Source organism: Lepisma saccharinum, chromosome 14, assembly GCF_977018435.1.
Source record: "Lepisma saccharinum chromosome 14, izLepSacc3.1, whole genome shotgun sequence".
NCBI lineage: Eukaryota > Metazoa > Arthropoda > Insecta > Zygentoma > Lepismatidae > Lepisma > Lepisma saccharinum.
Genome location: NC_139242.1, coordinates 18,448,363 through 18,460,933, shown reverse-complemented (window position 1 = coordinate 18,460,933; position 12,571 = coordinate 18,448,363). Strand labels below are relative to the sequence as shown.

The window sequence follows — 12,571 nt, the reverse complement described above, 5'->3', positions numbered from 1 at the left end:
TTACTTTTCTTTATGATATACCGATTAAACATTTAGTGTTTATTGCCTCAACATTTTGGTAAATTTTTCGATTGGGTGGATGTAAAAAAATAGGCTTCTTTGTATTTTGCAAATTCCATCTTATCGAAAAACATTCAAATTTTCATGTTGTGTTAAATTAGTTTGTAACAAATCATCTAGGCAGTGACACACACTAGTGATTTTTTAAAGCTGACTACTTATACTGATTTAATCGTAGTATTGATGAAAATGTACAAATCTTCAATTTATTAAAAAAAAACAAAAAGAAGTAAAACTTGAAATTAACATTTACAGACTTTTCTTTTTCGGGGGTTAGTTGTTACTCGAGATTTCCTGGTATGGTATTGTGGATTTTACTTTGCGGATGGTACCTTTCCTCTTAAAAGAGCAAATAATAAATTTCTGCTTTGGATTTTCCTGAGCACAGCCAAATTGGTTCCCATAAGTTATGCCAAGTTCGTGATTGACAGGACTTGTAGTCCATCAAAACCTATGGCCTTAGTATAGTAAGAAATCCAGAATATATAATGTCACTTCCTTGAGCTTTACGGCTTCAGTGCCCTAAAACGTAGAACTTGTTACATACAAACAAAACGTCCACACATTGCTACACAAAACTCTGCACTTAACGATTCAGAGCTAGAATAGCATGCATGCTCTTGGCAGAGAGGAGCATATTTAAGTTCAACCATTTTTGCTTCCAAAGTAAATTGCTCACCTTCAAAGAAAGAGAATGCCTTTGTGCAATAGGATGTTTTGCTGATTTCTATCTGGAACGAGGCGTGGGGCAGTAAGCCATTGTGTGGAAATGAGATTCTTAATAAAACTAATCCGGGAATCCGTTGTCCGAATCAAGGGCATCCAGTAATGCGCTGGATGCTGTGCGCACACGCCCTTCGCAAGTGGCGTTTCGTGTCTTGGGGATTGTGCAAAAAGGAATGGAAGTCAGAAATGATTCCGATACCATGACTCTTGACAAATGTATGTGCCTCCTCCTCTCTTCTGTCATATCGTTCTGTTCAAAACGAAACAAGGGCTGAACTTTACGAGCAGATAATCCGAATGGATGTTCGTAACATCGAGTGGCTTTGGTATCTTGGGCGGGGCAGGGGGAAGCTCGTTTTGCAGCATTCTAGGAATTTAATCGTGTTGAATATGCACTGAGCTGTTTGCAAAATTTACCAAAATAATGCATTACTGACCTTTGCTGTAACAATGACGGAGATACCTGATTAACGAAGTCGTTTGGCGGGATTTCAGTACTTTTATTGGTGGAGGGGAAAATGTGGGTTGGCAAATTTTGTATCTTTTTTTTTTTTTTTAAAGGCGCAGATAAAACGTCTTTTTTATGTTTTAAACATTGTTGTAATCAAGAACAACAAATAAACCGTCTAAAACATAAGACTTATTTTCCAAGAATATCTAATGCTTGATAAGAAATCTGTTAATCATCCAAGGAAGCATGTAATTCTAGTTATAAACACTTGACTAACTTCTTTACATATTTACATTACTTGTAAATCTCGCATGTACCCTGTTTGAGAAGGTTAAACTAATCCACGGTTGCCAGGCCCTACCCACTCTTATCCCCGTGGTAGCTACTCCTTTTTCCGAAATATCACATTTTATTGTGAATGCAACAAAATACTTTGCCATTAACAACAATGTACGTTAAGTGCGGAACAATACTGTTTCAGCCATATACCGTGCGTTCATTTCGATCTTCAGCCGAGAGATCGGGAGAAGCGTGGCGGGCGGCGCTGGCGGAGATGCCGACATTTGCTGCCTGTAATGCCCGCTTATTTTTATGGACATATGCAGACATTTATATAAATATTGCAAAACGACCACTAACCTGTGTTATAAGAGTACGGTTTTAATTTTAGTAGCTTAGTGGCTGTATGTGCTGATGATTTTGACACGCCCATCTCCTGTGAAACACAGCGTAGAGGTTTGTTTGGAGAACGTTATAACGCTGCACCAATTTCATCGAGTTTTGCTTCGGTTAGAATCCGTCGTTTTTGCTTAGGTGTTTTAAAATTTGACGTTCCAGTTTCTCGTAATTTAAGGACAAATTGTCTAACCGTATCTCTATGTGGAGCTGAAACGCCTGGGAATTTCTGTACAAATTGCCTACACACGTCTCGACACGAGTCTGTTTTCACGTAAGTGTCATACATAAAAATTCTTTGTTCTAACGTGAACCTTGCAGCTGGCATTCCAATCGTCTCACTGACACAACACAAATACACACTGCAATAACACAAACAAGTAACTGCAAGTAACCAAGAATAACACTCTTGCGCACAGTACGAAATTAACATGCTCTTTGTTTACATCTGCTCACCACTATATTCACAGCTCTGTTTTCATCTAGTCGCGAAGGAACAAAAAACTCGAGCTCGGAGATTTCGGATTGCAAGGAAGCTCACGAGCACCATTGACTTTTAACGGTTTCGTCTGCAGCGTAATCTTGATACAGTGTTGCACATTCGAAACCTCCAAACGATCCCCATCGACATAAAACTCTTTCAAGGATATAAACTTAAGCAGGACGTTACTGGTCAAAACTATGATTAAAATGTTTTATTATCTGTGGCTCTTAACATCGTTTCTGAAGCGTATTTATTTGTGTGATGAATTACAGAAGAACCTTTGCGTGTTATAACCAGAGCTAGGAATTTTAGGTGCAAAAATTTGCCAATAAAGGTGCAAAAAAGGTGCCAATTTTTGTAGAAAAAAGGTGCTAAAATAGGTGCTAATTTTCAGATGTAAAATTTATTGTGAGCAGTGCATACATATATGATTCAACTTGTCTGGATAAAAACACAGAGTATTCTCTGGTTTTAAATCGTTTAATATAACTAAGCAAAGAACATTTTCTGATACATTAGAAAGCGACATAAAGGAAAATATGCTTCTTCTTACTTGCTTAGAATTAGTCATCTAGAAGACTGTTAAAATAGATTACATTCAAAATTTCTATGTTCTTCTGAGTGAAGCTACATCTGCGGTCACTAAGCAGATACTTGTAAGTTGAAAAAGAACGTTCAACGTCAACAGACACAAGTGGTGCGTATTTTGTTTTCAACCGGTAATCCACATCCTTGTTGAAGATTGTAGGTTTGAACAACAATTCGTAAACAATACAGCATAGGACAAAAAAGCTCAACTTCTAGCAATTGTAACGCGTTATTGTTTAAAGTCCGCGCGCTTACTACATTAACGTCCAAGAACTGAAGAAAGCCGATTCATTTTTGTGCGGTAAACAAGAATCGCGTTCCAAGATGCTGTGGCTGGAATGTGGGTGGGGTTAAACAACGCGCGAGTTGTATTAAAAAAAATGATAAAGATGCAAAAAGGGCGGAAAGGTGCAAAAGGTTCTGAGATTGTGAAAAAGGTGCAACCGAAACACCATGAGCAGAGTTCAATACGTGCTTATTTTGGAGATGAGTCACTTTTTTACCCATTTTCACACAAAATAATTTAAGGTGCAGCACCTAAAATTCCTAGCTCTGGTTATAACACAGGTTAGTGCTCGTTTTTCAATATTTATATAAATGTCTGCATATGTCCATAAAAATAAGCGGGCATTACAGGCAGCAAATGTCGGCATCTCCGTCAGTGCCGCCCGCCACGCTTCTCCCGATCTCGCGGCTGAAGATCGAAATGAACGCACGGTACTATTCAATGATAAGTAAGTGTTTCGAGCACTTGTATACGTACCTACATTTGTAACCTTTTTTTTTTTTTTTTTTTTTTTGCAAGCACAGCAAAGGTAATGAATTGCCCGAGATCTGTAGCTAAATATTGGACACATCGAATTATATTTCTGATAAAAATTACGATGCCACATACACAGCTGTTATGAAATTTCTTTGAAAATTCTTGATATTTCGTGTTATTATTAGACAGCCGTAACACATGCTTCAATTTTAGTACTTAATTTGTTGATGAGTATTGAGTGTGCTTATGCATAACCTTCTTTGACCTTGAGCATAGTGCCTATCGCGCTGTATAGGGTTTTCTCCAGTACTCCCATCATCCTGTGTAGGCCTATTAGAATCTAGAAGATCGTTCCAAATAATTGATCCCTCGCCTTGAAATTGGGAGTTACAGGTCTACAAACATAATCTCGTTCTGACAATGGGAAATCGAGATGATCAACCTCCAAATATGGCAACCTTCAGGTGTAGGCGTGTACTCGAAAACAAAAAGGTGCCCTTGCTAATAAATATTCAATTTCAAAGATCTCGAATGTTATTAACAAGGGAGTAGTTATCTGCTGACGTTTCCTCTCCTCGTGTAAATATTTGTATTCGAGAGTTGAGCGTCCGACAAATGCCAGCTTGCCGTAATGATACGATACATGTCAATTTACAATCATTCCTCTGGGCGTGGATGTACAACACAAACCCTAACCGCTACAATTCCACGTTACAACACCTACTCGGGATCATTTGTGTACAATTGTCCGTATGATTTGTTCATTTGAATAAACTTTTTCCATATTGTGTTCTCGATAATCCTTTTGTATTTTTGGCATTGGTTTGTTCTTTGTTAACATGCTGTATAATGTTCTAAACTATTAAACTTCAATGTCCTAGTAAAAGCAAATTGGGTCGTTCATTTCATGGACGTAATGTAGCCTAACTTTCCGTGGGAGGGATAGTTCGGAAACTTACCACCAGTCCACTTGGCGCATGCATCACACGATAAAAGATACGGGACAAGACAAAGCAACATGATTGTTGTCATTACGGATTTCATGCCTTTTTAAAACCTGAATTGCTGTTATTGAATGCCGATTTAAGCCTACACAAGGCAGACTTTGCCATACGGTGTGAGTCACAGAGAAAAAGTTTGTAAACTACAATTTTACTGCATCAAAATGCATAAGTTGTTCGACTGTTGCTCAAAAGTGAGTGTTAAATTGCTCGTAGTTTAACATCGATGTAAGTACATAAAAGGTCATGGTGGAAAAGAGTGTTTAACCAGTTGAACGCAGTCAATAATACTCAGTTATCAGAGATAATGCAATACTGATATATGAATTAATATTTGCTTTACACTTGGAATGTACATCTCTCTGTCTGTCTCTGTTCAATGTACTTAGTTCAGTAAATTCTCATCTTCAAATATGTCTGAAAATGTGTAAGGAAATTTTTCGTACAAGTAAAGTTTAGTCTGTGATTTGACTCATTTGTTTCGTACTTCTCATTTCCATTTTGTGTAATAGAGATGGTAGTGTGCACTTCGGCGTATCATTTCTTCAGTAAAGAAATTAACATTATTCAGTTTGGAATAATATACCATAATTCTTAACACACTCTCTCTCCGAATTATAATTGGCGGAACAATCTTGAGGTATTAGTGTGCATTGAAAAAGTAGAGTGATTGTCTGCTTAAAACTTTTGGCCATAAAGGAAAGCACTTCTTTAGCATTTGGTAACAGTTCTAAATACTTACTGCGCCATTGTACAATTTATGCTAAAACTCACACTTACACACACTTAGCGAGCTACAAAAATCAATTTTCGGGATTGAATAAACTGTAGCGTGCAAGAACTCCAGACACTCTTGGAATAGAAATCTTAATTGCTCTTATTAAATCGTCTCCCACTGACCTCTTCAAGGAAAATTGCACGCTTAACGATAACTGCCAATGGCGTGCAAATTTCATTGTCGTGTGCAAGAATGAAATATGGCCTTTTTGTAACAATAAATATCTGTCACGTCTACTTTAATTTAGCTCGACAACTATCATAATTCAATCTAAGATCCTTGGAATTTTACAGTATGGTGGAAGGTCTAATATATGCTTTAGTCTTTTTTTAATCAGCGTTGTCAAACTCAAATTACAGCTATAGCCACGTTTGTGAAAAGTCGCTGCAAATCACAAGATTGTCCAGAAATATTCTAGGAGGTTGAGTTTATTCATAATACATAATGGAGGTTGAATTATGGGAGATAATTAATGCAAAGCTTTATTGTTTCAGGAAGTTCAAAGGGCTAATTCTGTTCCCTACATTCCCTGTTACAAACAACACCCTTTACTGTGCGTGCCTGAATTGGTTATATATAAACATTTATAATTTTAGTTGTCGTTTTGCAGTTAGTTAATTATAGTTCATTGTAAACCATATTAAATGTTCTCAAGGGTTGGTACAGTAGATGTGACACCTCTTTCTCGTACTTATTTTTCACCAATACATATTTTGCAAGCCTATTTTTAATTACAATGATTTTTGTCTCCTCAGGTGATGCTGCCTCAAAATATGGCAACTATTTTGACTCTCGCTGCTCTACAAGAACAAAAGGCTGCTGCGATGGCTTCCGGAATAAATTCGGTGCACGGCCCCCCAGTGGTGGACTACAGCAAAACTCCGCTCCCTGGTAAGTGAGACATTTTCTATTGTTAGCTTTTCGCCAGGTCCTTTAAATGTTCTGCTTCTGTACATATGAAAACAGTAGAATGGCGTGTGCTTGCAGCAGTTTTGTGCCTCTTGGCTAATTTGCGAAGGTGGGGATGAGTGATGAAATTGATGAATGGACATTCACAAACAACCATGCCCGAGCGGGATTCGAACCCGGGACCCCTGACGTCGGAGCGCGATGTGCTAACCACTCATCCACAGGGTCCGGCTTGCAGCAGTTGTGTTGGAAAACTTGTGCTATGGGAAGATGCTCTATTGGAGTGGTTAGTGTAACACACCACGAAGCCCAGGGATTGAATCTTGTCTTAAAGCATGGATGTTATTGTGTTTATTCACTATTTTATCAACTTACGATTCATTCTCATGCGATTAACTTGAAGAGGTTGCAAAACGACTTGTAAGGTACCCAAGAAGAGTACAGTCCCCTACCCCAACGTGCCACGAAGTCCATAACAGTGTTAGTGTTATTGCATGCCCAAGCATGAACAAATAATAAAATAATCTGATCTCATCATGACATGTGTAATTGATAGTTCAAAAATATATTGTAATGTAGATGTATGCGTAATGATAAACGATTTTTTTAAAAAAAATCCTGTGTGTAATCAGCGTATTCAATCACAAACAGTGTGTGAACTTAGATGTGTATATGCGGAAAACTGTTCTTAGATTCCTCCCTTGCCATAACTGCCATCTGCATTCTCTGCAAGTGACAGTAATGACGAATTTGACACGTACAGCAGATCGTCATGCTTTATCTGATGTCATAAACACTTCTTCTTGGCATAAGATGATGATCTAGTATTGTAGGAATTGTTCTTGTTGCAAGCTTCAAGAATAATGAGCATTTGGAATTGCATTTTAGGTATTTTACCTCTATTTTTTGCCTCAGTAAATTAATAGCATCGTGGAAAGCAGTAGCTTGCTGAAGGAAGGGTGGGTGGAGATCATAATCCCCCTCCCCCCCTCTGACCTAGAAAAGTAATGTCAAGTGTAGCAAAATATTACAAAATTTATGACCGCCTACAAGAAAAAAGACGAACATTCTGGCTGATGATTTTATGAATTTAAAAGGGTGAACAACCAAATACCATAGTTGGGATTGCAACCTGGTGCCCATCATTTGTAATTCCCGCCTTGAATTTCCAGAACCATGGAAAGAAATCAACTCTAAAGAAATTAATATTTCTGTTCTAGAAACACATGCACATCTGGGAATATGTATGATCGTGTGTGCTTTGCAGCCATTTTATTCTAGCTAGTAGGGCATTGTGGTGGCTGTATTGAATGAACAGAAAATGTAGCACACTCTGCACACATGGTCGTTATGATAAATAAAAGCAAAAACTGTGAAGTGAGAACAGGAAAGAAGGGGTGGTGGGGGATTTTTTCAAAATAAACAACCTGACACCAATTGAGTGTACAGGCGATGCGCGCTATTTGACTGGCGAATCCGGAGCGTTCAGCCTAATGGAGGACCTCATACAGTGCAAGTCAGATCCGTGTTCTTTCTTGTTGGTACCATATGTTTAAAGGAAATGTTATTCTCGGTGGCGACCCATCTCACCGTGTTTTCTTTGCTAACGCACATGCCCGCTTGGCAAGGCGCCGTTTGTCAATGACGAGCAAATGTTGGAGTGCGATGCGATTTATTGCTCCATCAAGACCTGACAACGAAGAAGCCAGTCGCCCGCTGCACGAGCAGAAGGAACTTCACACAGGCCACTCTTGTCAATTGGTTTCGAATAAAAACGTGCAAGGGGAAAAGAGAGTGATGTTTTTGGACGGACCATTCCCATTCTGTTCCCAGGAATGCATTGCACCAATAGCAGCGACGATATAAGTTATTGCCTTTCCTGAGCAGTTGCAGCATAATCTGGCTAGGAAGGTCGGTGGAAGGTCACGCATATTCAAATTATACTTGCTTTTTTGAGACAAATTGATATGAAATTGTAATATATATTTTTAACGAATGACTGAATGTAGTTACATAAAAATAAGGTATTTAAGAGTACATTTGAACTTTGTGTGTAAAATTTATGTAAAAATGTATCTTTATGCACTTAAAATGTATGCTGTGTGTAAAGAGCCAGATGTAAAGCTGTAATTCCAATAAAATTTGTTGATGATGATGACACCAAAGAGTAAAGAAGTAATTGTGAGTAAACATTAGCAAGGGTGGTGCCTCGAAAGAGTGACTATAAATTAGTATCTTGGAACGGTTTTCCTCCCTTTGTTGAGATCAAAGGCAACATATGTGGGTGAAACTAGGAAGCGAAGACGAAAAGCATACCAAACACCCGAAAACAATGAACAAAATAGAAGTAGATACAGAAAATGCACTGGTATTGTAAAGTATGTACGTTCATACTAAATAAATACGAACCTTTACTTTCCCTTCTTCGGCCTAAAGTAAGACGGAAATATCAGCCGTTAGCACCGGAAGAGAGATGAATGACTCTGTGCCATGTATTTGAATCCATCTTTACGATTGTCTGACTCTTCAGTGACGTCGCGTACACAGATATGTCCCAAACATCTGACAACTCTTAAGTTTTGACTGAATCTTAATGCATGTTCTGTCTGTACAAACATGTGTTCCTCTAGTCGTGCTGCTTTAGTTTATTTATCATCCTTCCTTTCCACCATACAATAACGCTTTTATGGCTTCCGTAGTTACAGAGGAGAATGATGACATGTGGATTATGGACACACTTGTTCGTGCATGGGGTTATGCAGGAAGTTGAGCCGTGACAGATACAACAAGCAGCAAGTGTCGCTGGAGTGATAGCACAGGAATCTGGAATGTGGGAGAATGTATGGAGTTAAGCGACCTCTGCCCCCCCCCTTCCTCCCAAATCCCACCACCAGTCTGCTCGTTCCAATCTGGAACAGTAACGTCCCTCCCACCCCAGCCAGTTTTTATAACTATCGTAGCAGACGGTTTCCCGCCTATTATTCAGCCATCCATATTCATCAGAACAAGAGACGGCCCACGTTAGCTTGAGTAAATTGGTAATTTTGTAGTTATCAGAAAGGGATTTTTTCTTCCACATTTCAGTCCATCACTTGCTGCCCCCTCTCTTTGTGATGCGTTCTATAACGGGAGTAATTGATAAACCACCAGCTGGGAGATCTCTTCATGACCGTGGGAAGCTTTCATCGCTAGTAAACACCAATCAAGCGAATCTTAGAAAACTGTTTCTCCTTATGTACACTCTAGTTATTCTCAGTTTATCCCTTTTTTAAAATTACTTTCACCCAGAATGAGTCCTAGAGATGGGCAGATAAAAATAATTGTTTGTGTACGGTTTATAACACGCTGGTGCTTCCAATTAAGCAACTAACTTGACTTTATGGATTGCTTTGACGTAATTAAAATATCCAAAATTACTGAAATCATAACCGTAGAAAGTACTATGTAAAAATCGTGTCCAAATACTTAAATCAAAATAGTTAATATGCAGTATTCGTTTAATAAATGAATGGAATTACAAAAGTGAAAATATTATTTTATTTGAAACAATGTAAATTCATTAGGCGCAATACGAGATGGCAAGTAAACGAGAGAGAACTATGATAGAGAATGTTATTGCATATGATTCAAAATTGCCACTTTGATGGGTTAAATAATGGTTTGATATTGAACACACCCTGTTTTGTAATTAAATATAATGAACGTCGCACCACTGACACATAGGGAATGAAAAGAGACAATAGAAACTTTTATTAGCCTTCTGTAGTTCTTGGACCGTTCAACATTTCCTCCTTATTGCTGTTATGTTATTGTACGCAATATATAAATTAAATGTTTATTAGTTGTAATAGTTTATATTGTGATTATATGGGACACCTGTGCTCCAGACTAAGGAACAAAAATCTCTGATTTTTTCCAAATCTGCAAAAAACTTTTGTTATAGGCCCCGCGTGTATTGTATGCCTAACCTAGCGCCGGTTTTGCTTGCACCATTACTTCTCGTCTTTCAGGAGTAGTTTCTTGTTGACTTCATGTTCTCTTTGGTCTAATCCCCTTTTCGTCAAAGCCATAGTGGGAAAATAGCAATTTGGACTCGGCAGGAGACCAATTTAGCGAGTGTAACTTAACCTGGTAGCTTGTCCAACCGTTTACTTCTCAATTTATCTTGCTGAAAGCAACGTTCTGGATTCCTATTTGCTGAAAAGTGGGCATACCTAAGGTCGGCTCAATTTTGTCGCATTCCCAGTCTAAAAAAAGTGAGGTTGAAAAGAAAAGAAAACAGCTATTAAAATGTTGTTGAGCGTTGTGCTTTTCATGAATGTGACACAAAGTGTGTGGGCAAGTTCCATTCATCGTGCAGGGCAGGTGGCGCTGGGGGTTGAACGTTTCTGGGAAGAAAAATGTTCTTTACAGCCTAGTTTTGTTTCCAAACACTTGCATTTGGCAACGTGACAACTATTCCGACGACTTTTTCCTTTGCACTGTGCTAGTAGATTTAAAGCTTTAGTCTTTTTTCCCGTCTGTAACGTGAAAAAGGAGAGAAGAGAAGTTACTAACGCGCGTGTTTTTCATCTTTGTTCTTACTGTGTTCATAAGCATGCAAGTTATCGTTCTCAAAGATTGGGAAAAGAAACTTGCCAGCTTTTCGCCGTCTACCTGCCTGATGCTTTTGTTTCAGAAATGAAAGTTGAGACAGGTGCAACAGTTCAATAAAAATGTTAATGTTCGCAATTTAGCCTTTTGCGAAACTTGAGTCATATTTGCTCTGCCTCTGAGTTCAGTTTTCTTCTTTGTCCAGCATAGAAGCAATCTTGTGCATACAAATTAGCCAATTTAGCTCACACACCTTTCTCGGCCGCTATTTCGCTGTCAAGGTGTGATTCTTTTTTTTGTAAAAAAAGAAGTCAAGTACAAAGACAACAATTGATCTCTTGTTAATCGCTAGCTGAGATTGTTCAGTGAAAGTCTCGACCACAAATTCTGGTGTTGTACTTTACCAAAAAAGACATTTTCAGTCAACCCCAGTCGATTCATCTGAAATGTAAGAACAAATCCGTACATAGGCTCTCCCGACCTTCGAGACGAGGTGTTCGTGTTCGAGACACAGCGCTCTACGATGCCAGATGTCCTGGTTTCGAATCTAGGCTTGTCAAGGCCGCCCGCAGAATTTTTCTCGGGGGAGTGGGGGTGGGGGGCAGCAGTGCTTAAAGTGGGGAAAGGTGGGGTGATGCTTTCTCCCAATTAAGAGAATTCTCATAAATCATCCCCAGCTCTAGGATAATTTGCACAGGCACTTAATCTGCTGTCTTTCACGACACCCCTCGTCCATGACTTCACGCTTCAATTTCAAAATTTGAATTTAATGTCTTTCCATATATCCCAGGCGGGGCAGGTGCCCCCTCTCCCCCTCTGCGAGCGCCCTTGAGGCATGGGTGTTCTTTGTGAGTGTCTTTTCATGAAACTTATCATATCCTCCAGTCATCCTCATCTTCGCCAAAACCCAAAAGTGCCAGAAAAGCGAAGTAAAATAAACCAAATCAATCAATCTCTACAATTATGATAGGGTCGTTTGCCAGGCAGGAGTCGCATCGAACGTTCAGAAAGGGTTCATCTGCAGGACGAAAGCACCTTATTCCGTGTTCCAGCACCTAAATCCCGCATCCTTTACGTTGCTTTTTGGATTTTTTTTATGTGGTGCGATGCGATGACACTTTCTGGAGAACAGCGAAGCATTGCATTTGTCCTTCACACTGAGTCTGCTGTTGCAATGAACGAATCAATTGCGTTAGGGAACAGAAGGAAATTGCCGTGACCAGACTGTCAAGCAGCGTTCTGATTGGACATTTTCGCCCTGCGATTTTTTTTTCTTCTGAAGAGGGAAGAGAAGCCGTTTCTAGCACATGAAGAGAATGACACCGGATTTAGGTCGTACAAAGCAAAGCAAGTGCTAAGGAGCAAAGAGGGTTGGGGGAGCGGGGGGCGTTAGGAACACAGGAAGTGGCTGTCCGTGCAATCAGAGCTAATCCCATTACCAGTGATGGAATTTGGTTTGAAACGAAGCTCGCATCTGCAGCTGTGATCTTATGAGAGTCGTTATGGTGAATTGGCCTTTGTTAGCCAATCCTCGGAGCTCGGA

General features: G+C 39.2%; 1 protein-coding gene across 8 annotated transcripts in view; it reads left to right on the top strand.

The window, feature by feature from the left end:
- LOC145998708 (zinc finger protein castor homolog 1-like) overlaps positions 1-12,571 on the top strand; it is a 347,264-nt gene that overhangs the window by 276,015 nt on the left and 58,678 nt on the right. For all 8 annotated transcript variants that reach the window (XM_083135199.1, XM_083135205.1, XM_083135203.1 and 5 more), the window contains one exon: positions 6,282-6,417. In XM_083135199.1, the coding sequence (XP_082991325.1) occupies positions 6,282-6,417 (136 nt within the window). The remainder of the gene's footprint in view (positions 1-6,281; positions 6,418-12,571) is intronic.